The sequence below is a fragment of the Ovis canadensis genome, chromosome 11 (genome assembly GCF_042477335.2).
Source record: "Ovis canadensis isolate MfBH-ARS-UI-01 breed Bighorn chromosome 11, ARS-UI_OviCan_v2, whole genome shotgun sequence".
Classification (NCBI taxonomy): Eukaryota; Metazoa; Chordata; class Mammalia; order Artiodactyla; family Bovidae; genus Ovis; species Ovis canadensis.
In genome coordinates, this window is record NC_091255.1 from 35562246 (window position 1) to 35581350 (window position 19105).

The following is a 19105-nucleotide window of genomic DNA, read 5'->3' on the forward strand; positions in this document are numbered from 1 at the left end:
TTTTTTTAAACCTAATTGCAGTAAGAGTTAATATCTATTGAGCACTTAGTATGTGCCACATGCTATGGTAAACACGTTCAATGTCTTCATTCATTTACTCCTTACAACAGCCCTGGGAAGTGGATACTAGTATAATTATGCCCATTTTCCAGATAAGGAAACAGAGGTGTGATGAAGTTAAGCAATCAGCCTAAAATCACACAGTTGTGGAACAAGCCAAGCTAAGAATCCAGTGCAGAGTAGCCCACCTCCAGAGCCCAGCTTCTAAGCTGTCAACCTCCTTCAACTATGCTGGGACTCCACTTTCACATCTTCCCTAACAATCCCTTGGCCCCACTTTCCCTCTAGTCCTTTCCATATGTCAGACTTTTCCTTCAAAACTAATTTTTTTAACTTACTTTTAAAAATTGAATTGTAGTTGAATTGGGGCTTTAAAGGTAGCTCAGTGGTAAAGAATCCACCTGCCAAGCAAGAGACAAGGGTTCCATCCCTGGGTTGAAAAGATCCCTTGGAGAAGGAAATGGCAACCCACTCCAGTATCCTTGCCTGGAAAATCCCATGGACAGAGGAGCCTGGTGGACTACAGTCCATAGGGTTGCAAAGAGTTGGACGTGACTGAAACAACTAATCAACAGCAAAAACAGTTGAATTACAGTGCTGTGTTAATTACTACTGCCCAGCAAAGTGACTCAGTTATACATATATACACATTAGTTTTCATATTCTTTTCCATTATGGTTTATCACAGAATATTGAATATAGTTCCCTGTGCTGTTACAGTAGGGCCTTGTTGTTTATCCATTCTATATATTCCAGCCTTCAAAACTAACTTTCTTAAAAGACTGTTTGTGTTACCCAGGCACTGCTTCCTCCCTTGGGGTGGCAGGTGTACATGAGGAAAGACACTGACATCTGCCCAGTTACTTAGTTCAAGGGGTACTTTTTTGCCTTTGTTCTTTCACCTCTGTCTGTGTGACAGGTGTGACTGGAGACCGTCCCCTTCTTAGACTTCTCTGTGGGCTCCTCAGTCTTTTATTTGCCCCTTCCTAAAGGCCAGAGTCCCTAGTTCTTCTGTCCTGGCTCTATAACCTTTGGAGAGCTTGTCCGCTCACACTGCTTCAGCGATCACCTGTTATAGGTAGAACTGTGTTCCCCTAGAAGATATGTAGGAGCCCCAACCTCTGGTACCTGTGAATGTGACCTTATTTGTAAATAAGATCTTTGCAGATGAACTCAAATTAAGATGAGGTCATTGGGCTGCGCCCTAATTCAATATGACTGGTGTCCTTCTAAGAGGAAAGTACCATGTAAAGACAGACACATAGGGACATTGCTGTGTGATGATGGAGCAGAGGCGGAAATGTGGCAGCTGCAAGTCAAGGAGCCCCCGAGCTACCAGAAGCTGAAAGAGGCCAGGAAGGATCCTCTTTTCAAGACTTGGAAGAGAGCACAGCCTTGCCAGCATCTTGACTTCAGACTTCTGTCCTATGGAACTTTGAGAATATGTTTCTGTTGTTTTCAGTACCAAGTCTGTGACACTTTGTTACAGAAACCCTAGGAAACAGACAACCCAAACACAGATGCCTCCCACCCAGACCACCCTCTTCCTCAGCTTCCACAATACTAAACCTGTTCTCAAAGTTCCAGGGATTCCCTGTTTGAATTAACTTCACTGACATTTACTGAGTATCTTCCTCTGAACATGAGATGGGGAAGACAAGGGTGGGATCATCCCAGTGCTCCTTAGCAACTCTGTGTATCTTCTAAAAATAGTTCAGGTGGGACTTCAGGTGGGACTAAAATAGATCTGGTGGTCTAGTGGTTCGGACTCCATGTTTTCACTGCTGAGGGCCTGGGTTCAATCCTTGGTGGAGGAACTAAGATCCCACAAGCTGCGCAGATTGGCCAATAAATAACCAAAAATTGTTCCAGTGTTTTGCAATAAAATATGCATATTTATACTCAACCCCCGGTCAGGGAACTAGGATCCCACATGCCTCGAGGTGTGGCAAAAAAAAAAAGTGCTGAGGAAGTAGTGGTGAATTGGAAAGACTGATGCTGCAGCTAAAGCTCCAATACTTTCGCCACCTGATGCAAAGAGCTGACTCATTGGAAAAGATCCTGATGCTAGGAAAGATTGAGGGCAGGAGGAGAAGGGGACGACAGAGGATGAGATGGTTGGATGACATCACCAACCTGATGGACATGAGTTTGAGCAAACCCTGGGAGACAGTGAAGGACAGGGAAACCTGGCATGCTGTAGTCCATGGGTTCAAATAGAGCTGGACATGACTGAGTGACTGAACAACAAGATCTTCCCTGCCCTCACACAACTTACAGTCTAGTAAAGGAGGTAATAAGTCAACAGAGATACATGATAATAACAGATATAATAAAAGCCATGAAGGAAATGCACAGATTGATGTGATGGAGGAGAGGAGGATGTAGGGGAATAATCTAGAATTAGGCTCTCAGGAAGACACTGCTAGGAGTTGTGTTGCAGTTTATGCTGTAACCTGAAGGATGAGAAGAAGGCAACCAAATGTCGGGATTAGGGAAGAGAACTCCAGGCACATGAAAAAAAATTAGTGCAAAGGCCCTGAGGCAGAAAAGACTGGAAGAAAATATGAACAAGAAGAATGACGTAAGTAGGGCCAGACCAGCCAAAGCTTTGGAATCTGGATTTTATCCTAAGAATGATAGGAAGTCTTTGAAGGGTTTTAAAAGGGGGAGTGAGTGATATGATCTGTTTTAGTTTTTCAATAAGCATTTTTTGGGGAGGCTGCTCCTCATGGCTTGTGGGATCTTAGTTACCTGACCAAGATTGAACCCACACCCTCACCAGTTAAAGCATGGAATCCTAACTACTGAAGACCACCAGGGAAATCCCCAATAAATTGTATCTTTTAAAGCAGTTTTAGGGACTTCCTGTGCAGGGGGTGCAGAACTAAAAATTCCACATGCTTAGCAGTGTGACCAAAAATAAATAAATATGTAATTATATATACATATATTTGTGTGCTCAGTAGATCAGTCATGTCTGACTCTATTCGACCCCTTGGACTATAGCCCGCCAGGCTCCTCTGCCCATGGGATTTTCAAGGCAAGAATACTGGAATGGTTGCCATTTCCTTCTCCAGGGGATCTTCCTGACCCAGGGATCTAACCCACATCTCCTGCATTGCAAGGGGATTCTTTTACTACTGAGACATCAGGGAAGCCTATATATGTATAAACAATGTTAGGTTTACAGCAAAATTAAAGAGACAACACAGGGATTTCTCATATACTCTCTGTCTCCAGGCACATACAATCTCCCTTACTTGATTTATGTTTAAAAAATACTACTTGGCTGGTTGCTTTGGGGGAAAAAAATTGGAGGGAGGCAGAGATGATACGGCGTGGATGAATGAGGATGGAGAGAAAGTGACCAGTTTGAAGTATGTTTTGAAAATAGTGTCTGCAGGGTTTGGTGGTGGACTGGACGTGGGGGTGAGAGAAAAGAAATCAAGGAATCTAGGTTTTTAACTTGAATGTGGGTGGATGATGATGCTATTTATTTCCATGAAAAACCCTGAAAGAGGAACATAATCAGGAGTTTGGTCTGGAGCTTCTTTGAAACATCCAAGAAGAGAGCTCAGGCAGGCATTTGGAGGGATGGGTCTGTGGCTCAGCAGAAAGTTGGGACTGAAGTCAGGCATTTGGAGCCCTGTGCATAGATAGGAATTACGGCACAGGTCAGGCTGAGCTCCCTATGAAGTAGGTGCTGAGCTCCCTAAACTCATAGGTGAGGAGCTGGTCTCAGAGAGGCTAAGTGACTGGACCAAAGTGGTGCTGAAAACAACTTCTATGCACCAGCGCCAAATCGAGTCTCAGAGACAGACAAGAGTTTTGGGTGAAATAGAAAAGAATAGCTTTATTGCTTTGCCAGGCAAAGAGAGGCACACTGGACTCATGCCTCTCAAAATTGTGTATCCAGACCCCAGGAAGAATTAATGAAGAGTTTTTATGGCAGTGGTTCAAGGGTAAGATATGGGTGTGTGTGCTCGCCTGGACTGCTTTAATCCTCTCTCAGGTGGTCTCTTAATCTTTTTTTTTTTTTTTTCTTTTTGTTCTGGGATCTTAGTTCCCCAACCAGGAACTGAACCCATACCCTCCAGCAGTGGAAACATGGAATATTAACCATTAGACCACCTGGAAGTCCTTGGTCTCCTAATCTTTTTTTTTTAAATGTGGACCACTTTTAAAGTCTTTTTGAATTTGTTACAATACTGCTTCTGTTTTATGTGTTTGGGTGGGTTTTTTGGCTGCAAGGCATATGGGATCTTAGCTTCCCCATCAGGGATAGAGCCTATGTCCCCTGCATTGGAAGGTAAATTCTTAACCACTGGACTACCAGGCAAGTTCCTAAATTAATTTTTATTGGAGTATAGTTGCTTTACAATGTCTTGTTAGTTTCTGCTTGTAGAGCAAAGTGAATCAGCTATACATACACATATATCCCATCTTTTTTGGATTTCCTTCCCTTTCAGGTCACCACAGAGCACTGAGTAACATTCCCTGTGCTATATAGTAGTTCTCATCATTGTTGTTCAGTTGCTAAGTTGTGTCCGACTCTAAAACCCCATGTACTGCAGCACACCAGGCTTCCCTGTCTTACAGGATCTCCTGAAGTTTCCTCAAACTCATGTCTGTCGCCCCCTTCTCCTCCTGCCCTCACTCTTTCCCAGCATCAGGGTCTTTTCCAGTGAGTTAGCTCTTTGTTTCAGTTGGCCAAAGTACTGGAGCTTCAGCTTCAGCATCAGTCCTTCCAATAAATATTCAGGGTTGATTTCCTTTAGGATTGACTAGTTTGATCTTCTTGCTGCCCAAGGAACTCAAGAGTCTTCTCCAGCACAATTTGAAAGCATCAGTTCTTTGGTGCTCAGCCTTCTTTATGGTCCAACTCTCACAACCATACATGACTACTGGAAAAACCATGGCTTTGACTGTATGGACCTTTGTTGGCAAAGTGATGTTTCTGCTTTTTAATATGCTGTCTAGGTTTGTCCTAACTTTCTTTCCAGGGAGCAAGCATCTTTTAATTTCATGGCTGTGGTCACCATCTGCAGTGATTTCGGAGCCCAAGAAGATAAAATACATAGTCGTGTATTTATGTCAATCCCAATCTCCCAATTCATTCCACCCCTCTCCCCGCCTCCAACCTTGAGGTATTATTTTCTTGGGTCTAAATCCTTCAAGAAGGGCTCACACCCAGTCGATTTTGCTTTTCCCCTCCTACTGAGCTCCCAGGCCGTCCCTCATCCTGTTGAAGATCAATCTTTCTCCAGGTTCCTTAGCTCCGGTGTCTCGCCACCAAAAGAACTGCCAGGCTTCCAGACTGGATTTGTTCCCATCTTGGTGCTCTCTCAGCCCCCATTTACCCTGCCATCAGCCACACTGCTCTGCTCTGCAGCTACCTGCTTACTGCTTCACTCTGGCCACAAAGTGGGCCTCAGTTTCCACCTGGAGAGTGAATGACTGAGCAAATGAATGATCACAGCTAATGCTCTAGAGTCATTTGTGATGATCTCACTGAGTTTCCTTCCTCTATGAGCTGGGTCCCTATTCCATCTCCAGCCTGAGTCCCTACTTGCTTGGTCCAGTTTTTAAGAAACTATCTGACTTCCCTCCCTAGCACCTGGGTTCTGCAAGACCTCTGGGAATGAAGGGTGGGGAGAATTTCTGGGCTTTTCTTTCAGGCCCAGAACCACTCCAGTTTCATTCTTCTCCATCTCCACCCTCTTAGCTTCCAAAGAAGCAAGGTCAAAAATCACAAAACATCCCTCAGGCATCTTCTCAGAGTGATCTTCTTATCTCATACCAACTGCCACTCATAAACCCCTCAGTCACTGATACTGAACTGAGCCAAGGTTATACATCTGTTAATCTCCTCCTCCCAATTGTGGAGCAGGGACCACACTGCTAAACTCACCACCCTTGTATCAGGAGTATCTGGCACTTAATGGACTCGTGAAGTCGCTCAGTCGTGTCCGACTCTTTGCGACCCCATGGACTGTAGCCTGCCATGCTCCTCCATCCGTGGGATTCTCCAGGCAAGAATACTAGAGTGGGTTTCCATTTCCTTCTCCAGGAGATCTTCCCAACCCAGGGATTGAACTCTGGTCTCCTGCATTGCAGGCAGACGCTTTACCATCTGAGCCACCAGGGAAGCTCATTAACTGACTCAGTAACTGAATGAATGGATGAGTGAGCAAATGCAGTCAAGGTTTCTGCTCTGATCCCAGCAGCTAGGTGCTACAAAAGTGGGTCCAAGAACCCCTCACCACACACCCTCACCTTAGCATTACCCATTTGCTCATCCTCAAGCTTCATTTGGCATTCCAGATGGTACTAGTGGTAAAGAATCCACCTGCCAATGCAGAAGACATAAGAGATGCAGTTTGGATCCTGGATTGGGAAGATTCCCTGGAAAAAGAAATGGCAACCTACTCCAGTATTCTTGCCTGGAGAATCCCATGGACAGAGAAGCCTGGCAGGCTACAGTCCATGGGGTCACACAGAGTTGGACACAACTGAAGTGACTTAGCACACATCCAAAGCTTCATTTGGTATATATGACTTTCATGCAACCCTTGAAGGTAGAAGGGAAAATAGTCCCTGCCCAGGTCCTCTGATAAGGATAAATTCTCACTGTGAAACATTTGTAGCACAGAAAACCCCCACCACTCCCCTGCCAGTTCTGGCCTCGCTTTTCTTTGCATCTGGAAATTCCTTCCATCAGCCGACAATTTATCTTCACATGCAACACAGAATCTGTTCACTAGGTCCTGAGATGTATTTTTTAAAGGGCATAAAACAAAGGATGACGGAATACATGATTCATAGCAGTTGCCTCTGGTGTTGGGTTTGCGGTTAGTTTTTTTCTTATTCTTTTCTATAGCTTCCAAAATTTTTTCCACAATAGATTTGTATTTTTATAATAAAGGAAACTTAACAGTCTTTTTAACCATGTAAAACCATTCCTCTTGATACAACTGGAGACCTTTCCCTTCCAGGTAAAGGAAACGTGTTACAAAGCATAGCTGATCTGGGGACTTGCATGGTGGTCCAGTGGCTAAGACTTCGAATTCCCACTACAGGGGGCCTGGGTTCGATCCCTGGTCAGGGAAATAGCTCCCATGTGCCACAACTAAATCTAAAGACCAAAGATCTCATATGTCACAACTGAGACCCAGGGCACCCAAATAGATAAACAAATATTGAAAAAAAAGATGTCTTCAACCCCAGTCCTACCCATCTTTCTAAGCCCAGCTTTGCTGTGAGACTAACGAGCGTGCACCATCTGGCTCTGAGCAAGAATTCTCCCCAAGAATCTCAGAATCCAAGAACCTTTAGTGGATTTCCCCATTCCTGTTTTACTACATTTATCCTCAGGAATGACTTGATTAATACATTATGTCCCCCAAATACACAGATTGAAGACATCTTTGACCTACCTTTTGACCTCATCTTCCTCATTCAACTACCCACCAAATTCCATCTATTAGATCTCCAAAAGGTCTCTGGTGCTCATCTTTTCCTCCCAGCCTCACCACCAATGCCTTGATCCAGACCTTTAGTCTTGTCTGCTTGGGCTACTGCCAGAGGCCCTTCACTGGTCCCTTGCTTCCAGTCCAGCTCCATTGTTTCCCCTCAAACATAGTAACTTTAATTTTTCAGAGCAGTTATAAGGTTCACATCAAAACTGAGAGGCAGGTATAGAGATTTCCCATATATACATGCATCGCCTCCCACATTATCAATATCTCCCATTAGAGCGGCACACTTGTGATTGACAAACATACATTGATACATCATTATCACCAAGTCCATAGTTTCCATTAGGTTCACTCTTGGTGTCATAAATTCTGTGAGTTTGGGTGAATTTATGATTGTATCTACCACAGTAGTATCATACACAGTAGTTTCATTGCCCTAAAAATTCTGTGTGTACTGCCTTTTCATTTTGATCTGTCACCCATGGCTGAGATGAGTTTCCTAGAGCACAGCGGCATCAGTGACTGGCATTGTCTCTCCAATACATACAAAAAAAAAGTGTGCTCTTTTGCACAGATGCAAGACTCCATGGTCTTGTCCAGGTTTCCCTTCCCCGTCTACGTTTTGTTTACCAGTTCTGCCCTCCGTGCCCAACCACTGACACAACTCTCTCTCTTCACTCGCACGTCTTCCTCCACACTCTTGCTCCCACGGTTCCCATTGTTTGGAATGCACTTTTCCTTTATTTCTACCTTCCCCCCCAAATTCCACCCATTTTTCAAAGTCCAGTTATTTAAATACTTCTTACCCTAGGAACTCCTAGTCCAATTCTCATTGCTTGTGGTTTGAACTACATGACAACTTTCCAAGGGCCTTCTAACCGCCAATCTCTCACCGTTTCAACCCACCTCTTAACACTGTTGCTGGACTATCTTGATCTAACACTATTTGAATACATCAGAGCTGCCCTCCCTATATTTTCCTTATATGTGGTGTGCTGCTAAATGTTTAACAGCCAGCTCAGGGTAAAGGGTGGAGAAGGAAATGGCAACCCACTCCAGTGTTCTTGCCTGGAGAATCCCAGGGATGGGGGAGCCTGGTGGGCTGCTGTCTATGGGGTCGCAAAGAGTTGGACACGACTGAAGTGACTTAGCAGCAGCAGCAAGGTAAAAGGACCGCGATCTGCAATATCTGCTAACTTCTGTGGTGTAAATACTTCTGTAGTGCCAACTTTAAGTTACTAATAAGACTTTATTGAACTCAGAATTAGTGGGAGGTGTGCACAGTTGGCTCTCATATGCCTATATAACAGTTTCCCTGGTAAATGGTAAAGAATCCACCTGCCAGTGCGGGAGACATGGATTCAATCCTTGGATCAGGAAGATCCCCTGGAGAAGGAAATAGCAACCCACTCCAGTATTCTTGCTGGGAAAATTCCATGGACGGAGGAGCCCGGTGGGCTACAGTCCATGGCGCTGCAAAAGAATTGGCCATGACTTGGCGACTAAAGACACATGCCTATATAATCAACCTTCACCACACCATTGGTTCCCATTTACAACTCTTCATTGACATTCTTTAAAATACTCTTTGTACTATACTTGCAGCTCTTTGTAAATCTGAAATTATTTCAAAATAGAACTTTTAAAAAGCCTACCAAAAATGTCTACCAGAACAGCTTTAGACTCATTTGACAAACTTCTTTCTCAGCAAAATGTGGGTACTCTCTAAACTGTTACCATCTGAGAAGGGAATGAGGAAATAATGAATGCAATTAATTGCCAAGACATCCTCCAAAGCCAATGAAAGTCTATAGAGGGAATTCCTTTGCAGTCAAGTGGTTAGGACTCTGCCCTCTCACTGCCAAGGACCCTGGGTTCAATCCCTGGTAGAGAACTAAAATTCCACAAGCCCTGCAGTGAGGCAAAAAAAAAAAAAAAAAAAAGTCTATATAAGGGTAACTGGAGAGTTTTTCAAGAATATTTGAATTCTAAACTCAGTGAGTGGGTGTAATCATAAGAAAGTGAGAAAGGAATGTGAATGTCATTAAGACAAGATAGAATCTGACCAATTGTATTTTGAATCAGTTCTCAAAATCAGTTCTTGTCTTCTGTGTGGACTGAAGACAATACTCAGTGTGCCAATCAGGAAGAAAAAAAAAAAAAAAGGCCAGAAAGATTGTCTAATAATTTTCAGGGCAGTTTCAATCCAGGATTATTACTATTCCAGGATTCTTTCCGAAGGTAAGACAGCTAGGCCTCTTTTACACTGAAGACAAATGCACTATGGTCTTAGAGCTGTCATGAAGTAAGTGCAGTTAATTCCTTTACTTTGATTTCAAGATTCCTTGAGTAGGTTTTTTCTTTCCACTTATATTTTCTTACAGACAGGATGAACAGATGGATCAGCCAACACAGATGTTCTGTTCTCCTTGACCAATTCAATTCATTTAGAAAGAAGTTGATATGCCATTTCTTTGTCAATTTTTTGTGAGTTCACTTGGTTTCAGTCAGGTATATCTTCACTCAACGTTAAATTTACAATGTACCAAATATTTGCCAGGCACAGTTCTAGGAGCTGGGGGCACAATGGTAAACAAAATCAGTCAGACTCCTGTCCTTATATATGTCATATTCTAATGGAGAAGACCGGACATTAATAAAGTAATCACACAAATAAATGGATTTGTGGGAACCAACAATCTGGGTAAATGCTATAATGTTTGCTCTGAGAATATATAACACAGTAAGTTGGCTTAGTCTGGTAGGTCAGGAAAGTGCTCCCTAAAGAAGTGACTTGATTGGCAAAATAAAATGCTGGGGCTTACAAAGCAGAGGACTGTACCCTGGGATGTGGTAATTCCATAGATGCAATGCCAGCATGGTCTCCCAGATACCGATTGTCTCATTACTCTACAATACTGTGCCATATTCTGCCCTTTCCTTTCTCTGAGTGTGTATGTCTTAGCCTTCCATCAAAATTATTTGTGCCCCTTCTTTTTTGAATGGGAATTCTTGGGAGCTGTCATCACTCAGCCCCTTTTAAAAATCATGGAGCTTGTGACTTAGGTCATCTAGAACTCTTCTCAGAGAAATAAACCAATTAAGAACAAAGATGACATTACATTTTTGGGTTTTTTTTGGCCACCCTGTGCAGCTTGTGGGAATCTTAGTTTCCTGACCAGGGATCAAACCTGAATAGCCAGGGAATTCCTAACAGTACATTTTGGTTTTTTAAAAAATAATTTTGTATATTAATTTAAAGTATTTATTTTTGGTGGTGTTGGGTCTTCGTTGCTCCTTGGGCTTTCTCTAGTTGCAGTGAGAGGGGACTATTTTTTGCTGTGGTGTGTGGGCTTATTGCAGTGTCTTCCCTTATGGTGGAGCAGGCTCTAGAGCGGGGAGGCTTCAGTAATTGCAGCACACTGGCTCAGTAGTTGTGGTGCCCTGGCTTAGTTGCCCCACGGCACGTGGGATCTTCCTGGACCAAGGATCAAACCCGTGTCTCCTATATTGGCAGGCGGATTCTTTACCACTGAGCCACCAGGGAAGCCCCCGAACAATACATTTTTACAGTAACAGCTTTATCAAGATGTAATTCACATACCATACTATTTAATTATTTAAAGTGTACAATTCAACTTTTTTCAATATCTGAAGAGGGCAAGCATCACTCCAATTTTAGAACATTTTCATCACACCAAAAGACACCCTCTGCTCCTTTCCTTATAGTCATTAGTAATCTCTCTCCATGTCTTCATTTCCCCCTAGGCACCAGGCAACCACAATCTATCAAATTTTGTCTCTATGGATTTGCCTATTCTGGGCATTTCATGTAAATGGAATAATACATTACTGTATGTGGTCTTTTGTGACTTTTATTTAGCATACGTTTCATAGTTATGCCATGTTGCAGTGTGTACCCAGTACATCATTCCTTTTTGTCCCCCCTCTCTTTAAAAATATTTTAATTTATTTTTGAATACTCGGTCTTCGTTGTTGCACACAGGCTTTCTCTAGTTGTGATGAGCAGGGGCTGCTCTTCATTGTGGCCTGTGAGCTTCTCTTTGCAGTGGCTGCTTCTTGTGGAGCACAGGCTCTAGGCAAGTGGGCTTCACTAGTTGCAGCAGGCAGGCTCAGTGGTTAAGGAGTACAGGCTTTATTTGCTCCTCAGTATGTGGAATCCTCCTGGACCAGGAATGACCCTGTGTCCCATGCATTCGCAGGTGGATTCTTATCCCTGTATCACCATGGAAGTCCTTCATTCTTTTTTATTGTTGAATAATATTTCATTGTATGGATATACCATATTTTATTCATTCCTTCATCAGTTGATGAACTTTGAGTAGTTTCTACTTTTTGGCTATTATGAACATCTGTGTACAAGAGTTTTAAAACTGAGGTGAATTCACGTTTTTAAATAAACAGCTCAGTGGTGTTCACTGCATTCAAATTCACGGGTTGTACAGCCACCACCTCTATCTAATTCCAAAGGACTTCATCTTTCTAAAACCCCATGACCATTAAGCCGTTACTGACCACCAGTCTGCTTTTTGTTTCTTTGAATTTGCCTATTCTGCATATCTCACATTAGTGGAATCATATGTGACGCTTTTGTTTGGCTTCTTTTACTTGTAACATCTTCAAAGTTCATCTGGTTATAGCATGCATTTATACTTCATTCTTTTGTGTGATTAATATTCTATTACATGTATACACCGCAGTTTGTTTATTCACTCATCTGTTGATGGATATTTGCGTTGTTTCCACCTTTTTACTACTACTGAATAGCGCTAAGTACTTTGCTGCAATGATTTGAGTACTTGTTCTTAATTTGGGGGTAATATACCTAGGAGTGGAATTCTTGGGTCATAATGGACATCTTTGAGAAGAGCAGGAATTGGACTTTTAAACAACGCATCCAAGAAATTTGTTTTTTTTTCCCAAAGAAAATGGCAGAAATTTCAGAAAATTGAGTGGGAGGATTTGGGGGTGATAGTACAATGTGCTACGTAAATGTATTAATTCAAGCTAGTGTTCGTAGTGCACATCTACCGTGTCACATCTTAAACAGGAACCAAATTCAGGATGTTGGATTCCAAGCCCAGCTATTTAGTTGCTTGTCTTGTTCCACAATACTGTCCATCAGTCTACGGAAGCAAACAAGGTAGCCACGAAGGTAGTGCTGAAAACCTAGAAACTAGGCAACGGCACCCCACGCCAGTACTCTTGCCTGGAAAACCCCATGGGCGGAGGAGTCTGGTAGGCTGCAGTCCATGGGGTCGCGAAGAGTCGGACATGACTGAGCGACTTCACTTTCTCTTTTCACCTTCATGCATTGGAGGAGATGGCAGCCCACTGCAGTGTTCTTGCCTGGAGAATCCCAGGGACGGGGGAGCCTGGTGGGCTGCCGTCTATGGGGTCGCACAGAGCCGGACACGACTGAAGCGACTTAGCAGCAGCAGCAGCAGCAGCAGCAGCAGCAGCAGCAGCAGCAGCAGCAGCAGCAGCAGCAGCAGCAGCAGCAGCAGCAGCAGCAGAGGTAGACGACTACAAATTTTCAGGAAAAGCAGCAGCTTTCTTCCCTACAACGAAGACCAGGGAAATTCATTGAGAGTTTCTGGTTTCATGGTCACCTCTTATGAAAGGGAACATCAGTGGAATTCGATATACCACACTTTATAGAGAATTCTTTTCTAAGGGTGTGTGTGTGCGCGTGAGAGTCGCTCAGTCGTGTCCGACTCTTTGCGACCCCATGGACTATATAGCCTGCCAGGCTCCTCTGTCTATGGAATTCTCCAGGCAACAATAGTGGAGTGGGTTACCATTTCCTTCTCCATTTTCCCAGGGTGCTCGTAGAGAATTGTTTGGAGACCGCAGAGGACAGCTAAGGGAAAAGAGAAATGCCATGTAAATCTTACTCCAGGATTCAGTAGAATTGCCTCTATGGAAGCCATAGGGACCAATACAGTCTAAGAATTTGAACAAGATGGTGGCTGGGACGGGACCGCTCTATCTTTCCGGGTGAAACTCTATGGCAGAGTAGAGGCGCACAGTGTTACAGAAGTGAAGCTGAAATGGGTGGTAACTCGACCACACTAGCGCGCGGGGAAGAGTGAAGCGGAAAGAGCTCTCTCGCGCATGTCTGGAACGGGGAAGCAGGGGGAGAGAGATGGGTTTTGCGACAAGGGGCCCACCCCACAGTACAAGTTTTCTGAAACGTGTGAGTCTTTCAAGTCCAGCTAAAGTCGAGGTGGGGCGTTTCCGAAGACGCATGCGTTCTAGACAAGACCAGCAATACAGTGGCGTGGTCTTTTCAACGCCTGGCGTACAGACGACGTCTGAGGTGGAAGGGGCGTTCAGCATTCCCAACACGCATGCGCCTTGAGGCCGAGGCGTTTCCTTCAGAGGGTGTGGAGTGTAGGACTCTTTATCGCGCAGGCGCAAGGATTGTCCGGTAGGGCTGGTGGTCTAACACGGGGAGGGCAGAGGAGGTTGAAGGGATTAAAAAACCGGATGCGCCTGCGCATTGCCTACTGGTGGGACGAACTTAGGCTTTGTGAGGGGCGGGTTCACGTATGCGCGTCACTGGATGGGTAGGTGGGAGGGAGGGTGGAGAGCAGGGAGTATCTGTGCGCTTGCGCAGTGCGGGGGTGGAGGGCGGAGGAGATAGATAGCACGCTTGCGCGGCTGTCACAGGGCTGCTTGGTTGGTCAGTGGGGAGTCGGCGCCTGCGTACTAAGACCCGTGTGCAGCAGCGGCGGCGGCGGTAGAGGCGGCGGCGGCGGCGGCGGCGGCGGCGGCGGCGGCGGCGGCGGCGGCGGCGGCAGTGGGCTCGGAGGCAGCGGTTGGGCTCGCGGCGAGCGGACGGGGTCGAGTCAGTGCGTTCGCGCGAGGTGAGAGCGGGCAGGGCGCGCGTGCGCGAAACCTTGACTTGGGCCTGGGAGTAGAGATGGAACTGCGCGAGGGTCGGGGAGGGGGCAGAGGGGAGCTGCGGCTCTGCCGCACGGGGTTCTGTCTGCGAGCCGCGCGAGGTGCGGAGAGACTTGGGCGCGCGACCCGGTTGGCGCGCGAGGTGACGGTTGGGGCTGGCCGGGTGACGTTGGAGCGACGCAGGGCGGGGGACGGCGAGCCGCGAGGCCGCCACGCGGGAGAGGCCGCCGGGCGGCCACGCCAGGGCGAGAGCCGGGGGCCAGATCGGCCCGCCGGGGCAAGGGTACCTGCGCCGTTGTGAACCGGGAGCCGCGAGGCCACGTGAGGTGGGGGAGGGGGCTGTTCGGTGAGAGGGCATGGGGGGGGTTGGCGGCTGGCGGGGGGGGGAGGGGAGGCGGCGTGGCTCCGGCCTGGCGCGGCCTTTGAGGAGGGGGCAGGCTGCAGTACCGGAAGTGCCCCCCACGGGAGGCTGCCCTCGGGGTCGGAGACCGCATGGCCGAACGTGGACGGGGGCCGCATGGCAGCGCGGGGACCCCTCCCCCCAGGTCCCGGCCACCGGAAGCCCCGGGCGGCCACATGGTGGGCGGGAGCCGGCAACCCCCAGCGCGGAGAGAGCTGGTCTTCGCGGGCGCCTAAGGGAGCTTGGAATTTTGAGGAGTGGGAGAGCCCGGAGGCCCGGATCCGGATCACCTCGGAGAGCCCGCTGTGGGCATATGTTACGGCTCCCCCCCACCTCATGGATCTTTGGAGCTTTCCCCCCAGCCCTCCTGTGAAGTGAGGCGGCCAGCCAGGTGTAAGTGACGCTTGTCCGTGCTGGGAGGCCAGAGAAATGGGGAAACCGAGGGCGATTGGACGGGAGCCCAACTCTCGGACGTTGCCGACGGCGCCTTAAAGTCCCGGGCAGATGAGTTACCCGCTGTGATAGGTGCTCTTCACCTTGTCACTGTCTTTGTCGTGGTGTCGGACCTGAGAGTGCCTGGTTTTAGGGTCCTTAAACTCTGCTAGCCTAGTATAATTTATACTACTCACTACTACCAGCCTTTTGCTTTCATTTTATTGTCATTCACCACTCCCCACTCCCCCACTTTCTACTGACTGTACAGGCCGGGCCTGAAAAGCCGACAGGACTGATGCATCCTGGGAAAAGTGGGAGGGCCCTTGAGGAGAGGCTGGGTTCCTGGGTTCCCTTTGGGAAACCAGAGGTGTTTGGCAGGGAGATCAGTTAGAAAACAACTTTGCTTTCTCCCTCTCGGCTGCATCTGCAAATGCATGTTGGAGAGGCGGGAATCCCCCAAAGCGCCCTTGTGGTTTCCTGTACCAATGACGGGCTCTTGTGTGGATAGAGTGGGGGGGGGTGTAACAGAGACGGGTGGGGCTCCCAGTCCTCCGGTCTCCACCCCTCCCCCCCACATTAGCCCCGCCTTTTTGCTGGCTCATAGCTGCTCACCTAATTATAGCCCTGGTTATGTGTGGGGAACAGGGGTGGTTGGTTTCAGTGGCAAGTAACACCTGAGTCCTCCCTCGACCAAGAATTAGGCCTTTGCCCATATCAGAGATTTGGGATCCTAAATTCCTGGAGCTTTTGGTATTTCGAGCCACCCTTTTAGCTTTCATTTGGGGTGGGGATCCAGCTTATCTCCACTGCCACACACACCAGTTCTTCGGTATTTTTGATCTAATCAGCATTTATTCTAGAAGCTGTTTTACATGGGTAAAGGGATAAAGTGCTAGGGAAAAAAATGAAGCAATGTTTCTAGAGTGGAGTGGGATGGATTGGAGACCCTGTTAATTCTTTCCTCACTGACCCTAGCTCTCTTTTTGACTCTAGTTGGAATCGTAGCCTCTTAAAATGGCAGATGATTTGGACTTCGAGACAGGAGATGCAGGGGCCTCAGCCACCTTCCCGATGCAGTGCTCAGCATTACGTAAGAATGGCTTCGTGGTGCTCAAAGGCCGGCCATGTAAGATTGTGGAGATGTCAACTTCTAAGACTGGCAAGCATGGCCATGCCAAGGTTAGAATTTCATTTCTGTACCTTGCCTTCCCCACCTGCTGTCGTCAGTGCTAGCCCTCTATCTTACTTAGCTCTTGTTTTACTTATTACCATTTGGCTTCTGGTGGTCAGTACTCAGCCCTGGACACCTTTTTCAATTATTGCACCAGCCTTCAGCTTCCTCCTCGGTTACCCTCCTGTGCCCCAGCATCCTTGGAGCCCCTTCCTTTTTCCATCTTTGTGTGTCTCCAATTTTTCTTCATGGTCCTCTATGCTCTGGCTGTTCAGTTGCTCTGTTCTTTTTCCTGGCCTTTGCTTTTTGTATTTGTTTCTCTGTTTGAGTCTTTGTAGGTGCTCTTTGTTTCCATGACTTTGCCCATGTTTTCTTCAATCCTAACATAAAATGCACCCCTCCCTGGCAGGGCACCAGTGCACATCTCTGCACCTCTGTACATCATTGCTCCACTCTCCAGTTCCAGCTTTCCCATCACATCTCTGATGCAAGGTCAGAGTGCCTCTACCTGCCCCCTCTTCTTGGAGCCTGCTTGCTTACTTGGTCAACATTTTCCTTACAGCTTTCCTTGTAACTTCAGACTCCCCACCTCCCCCCCACCCAAAACTTCAACCTGATTCATCTTTGAATTTCCTCTGCTTTTGTTCCTTAATCACTTTTTCTGTTTTCTATTGACTTGGCATTCGTCATGGGTTATCCCCAAATGTCTAGCTCATTCTCTGTTCTTTGCAGTTCCCTTAATTCCTATATGTGTAGTTCTGCTCCCTCCCAACTCCTTTTTATTTTCAGTTCTTATTCTTGTTTTCTGAATTCTTTTCTACCTTCCAAGTTCTCGGCCTTTTATGCTCATGTCAATAAAAGTTCTTGTAAACTTTTACCTAGGTTCCTCCTACTCTCGTAGAATCTTGGTCTCTTGTTAATGTTTTGATAGCTTGAGGTAACTGACTGCTCCAAGGCTGCCCTACAACCTTACCTGTGTGGTCAGCTACAATTTCAGTGGTGGTCTTTTGGCCTCAGGCTCTTTTTAGAGCCCTTCAGTGAGCCTTTTAGTGTTTTCCTTTTTGAGTTGATTGGTTCAATTCCAACTCCTTGTCCTGACAACCTAGTGTGACTTCCCCCCACGAGCCAGGGATCTCCTCCATCCTAGAGCATAATTGGATTTCTTTGATGTGATGTAGGTCCATCTGGTTGGTATTGACATCTTCACTGGGAAGAAATACGAAGATATCTGCCCGTCAACTCATAATATGGATGTCCCCAACATCAAAAGGAACGATTTTCAGGTACGTAGGTGGGTTAGTAGTAGTAGTCTGGGGGGGTGGACAGTAGAAGTTGAGACTGACCAAAGACCTTGTGCTGAGAGAAGGGAGATGGGCAAGAGAGGGTATTTGGTGTTAGCTGTTTGCCGCCCTAGTTTGCCCATCACTCCCTTCATTCTCAGGTTACTTGTGCCCATCTTCAGCTTTCTTCTCTATCTGCCCCTAGCTGATTGGCATCCAGGATGGGTACCTATCACTGCTCCAAGACAGCGGGGAGGTGCGAGAGGACCTCCGTCTGCCTGAGGGAGACCTTGGCAAGGAGATTGAGCAGAAATACGACTGTGGAGAAGAGATCCTGGTATGGTGCTCCTAACTTTGTACCCAGCTTTGTTCTTTGTGCTTCTTCCCCTGCTTTGCACTCAGACATGACTCCCCTTCCCTGTGCTCTTCCAGATCACGGTGCTGTCCGCCATGACAGAGGAGGCGGCTGTTGCAATCAAGGCCATGGCAAAATAACTGGCTCCCAGGTGAGTGTGACTCCCCCCTTTCACACACTTTATTTCCATCAAAGAGCTAGATTAGTCTTAATGGCTTACTTTCTGCCCCCTAGCATGGTCCTGCCCCCTCACCCTTTTTCCCTGTGAAGGTTTACCCTGTCTTACCTGGTTTCTCTCTCCTACCCAGGGTGGCTGTGATGGCAGCAGCGATCCTCCAGCCTGCAGAGGCCCCCTCCCCCAGCCTGGCCCAGCTCTGGCCTGGCCCTTGGCTGGACTCCTCCTACACGATTTATTTGACGTTTTATTTTGGTTTCCCTTACCCCTTCAATCTGTCGGGGAGCCCCTGCCCTTCACCCTGCTCCCTTGGCCAGGAGTGAGTGCACCATGGCCTTGGTGAAGCTGCCCTCCTCTTCTCCCCTCGCACTACAACCCTGGTGGGGGAGACGGGGTGGGTGCTGCTTGTGGTTTAGTTTTTTTTTTTTTTTAATTCAATTCAATCTGGAATCAGAAAGCTGTGGATTCTGGCAAATGGTCCTTGTGCCCTTCCCCAACTCTTACTTAATCTGACCCCTTATTTCCTCCATAGCCCTCTATCCCAAGCACCACCCCCACAGACTGGGGACCAGCCCCCTCCCCTGCCTATGTCTCTCCCCATCTAAAGATGGGGAGGGAAGAGGAGGAGAGGGGAGGGGACATGCCCCCTCCTCAGGCATCTGGGAGGGCCCTGCTCCCATGGGCTTCATCCTTTCCTGCAGGCTCTCTCCCCGACACATTTGTTAAAATCAAACCTGAATAAAACTACAAGTTTAATATGAAGTCCCCAACTCAACTGCTTTTTTGAATTAAATGGGTATTTATTTGGAAATCTGAAG

At 46.8% G+C, this 19105-nt stretch overlaps 1 protein-coding gene and 1 long non-coding RNA gene across 9 annotated transcripts; one reads left to right on the top strand and one right to left on the bottom strand.

Annotated features, from left to right (window-relative positions):
• Positions 1–12458: 12458 nt before the first annotated feature.
• LOC138447446 (uncharacterized) lies at positions 12459–13527 on the bottom strand. The gene is made up of 2 exons (XR_011259840.1): positions 13364–13527; positions 12459–13123 (listed from the first exon to the last, which is right to left on the bottom strand). It is a non-coding gene; the product is annotated as an uncharacterized lncRNA (long non-coding RNA).
• A 68-nt stretch (positions 13528–13595) lies between these two features.
• On the top strand, positions 13596–19049 carry EIF5A (eukaryotic translation initiation factor 5A). Of its 8 annotated transcripts, none has more exons than XM_069603334.1 (7): positions 13613–13761; positions 14238–14434; positions 16300–16485; positions 17656–17760; positions 17963–18094; positions 18190–18263; positions 18421–19049. In XM_069603334.1, exons 3-6 carry the CDS (start codon positions 16321–16323, stop codon positions 18250–18252), a joined length of 465 nt encoding a protein of 154 aa, XP_069459435.1. In that variant the 5' UTR covers positions 13613–13761; positions 14238–14434; positions 16300–16320; the 3' UTR covers positions 18253–18263; positions 18421–19049. The 8 variants fall into 8 exon arrangements, with proteins under 8 accessions (XP_069459441.1, XP_069459435.1, XP_069459436.1 ...); XM_069603332.1 differs by having other exon boundaries at positions 13636–13995; XM_069603337.1 differs by lacking the exons at positions 13613–13761; positions 14238–14434 and adding exons at positions 14628–14817; positions 15017–15264.
• The last annotated feature ends 56 nt before the right edge of the window (positions 19050–19105 follow it).

Coding starts and splice junctions, on each gene's coding strand:
- EIF5A (XM_069603340.1), top strand. CDS start 16,321: ATGGCAGATGATTTGGACTTCGAGACAGGAGATGCAGGGGCCTCAGCC. Junction 16,486..17,655: donor GCAAGCATGGCCATGCCAAG/GTTAGAATTTCA, acceptor GATGTGATGTAG/GTCCATCTGGTTGGTATTGA. Junction 17,761..17,962: donor TCAAAAGGAACGATTTTCAG/GTACGTAGGTGG, acceptor ATCTGCCCCTAG/CTGATTGGCATCCAGGATGG.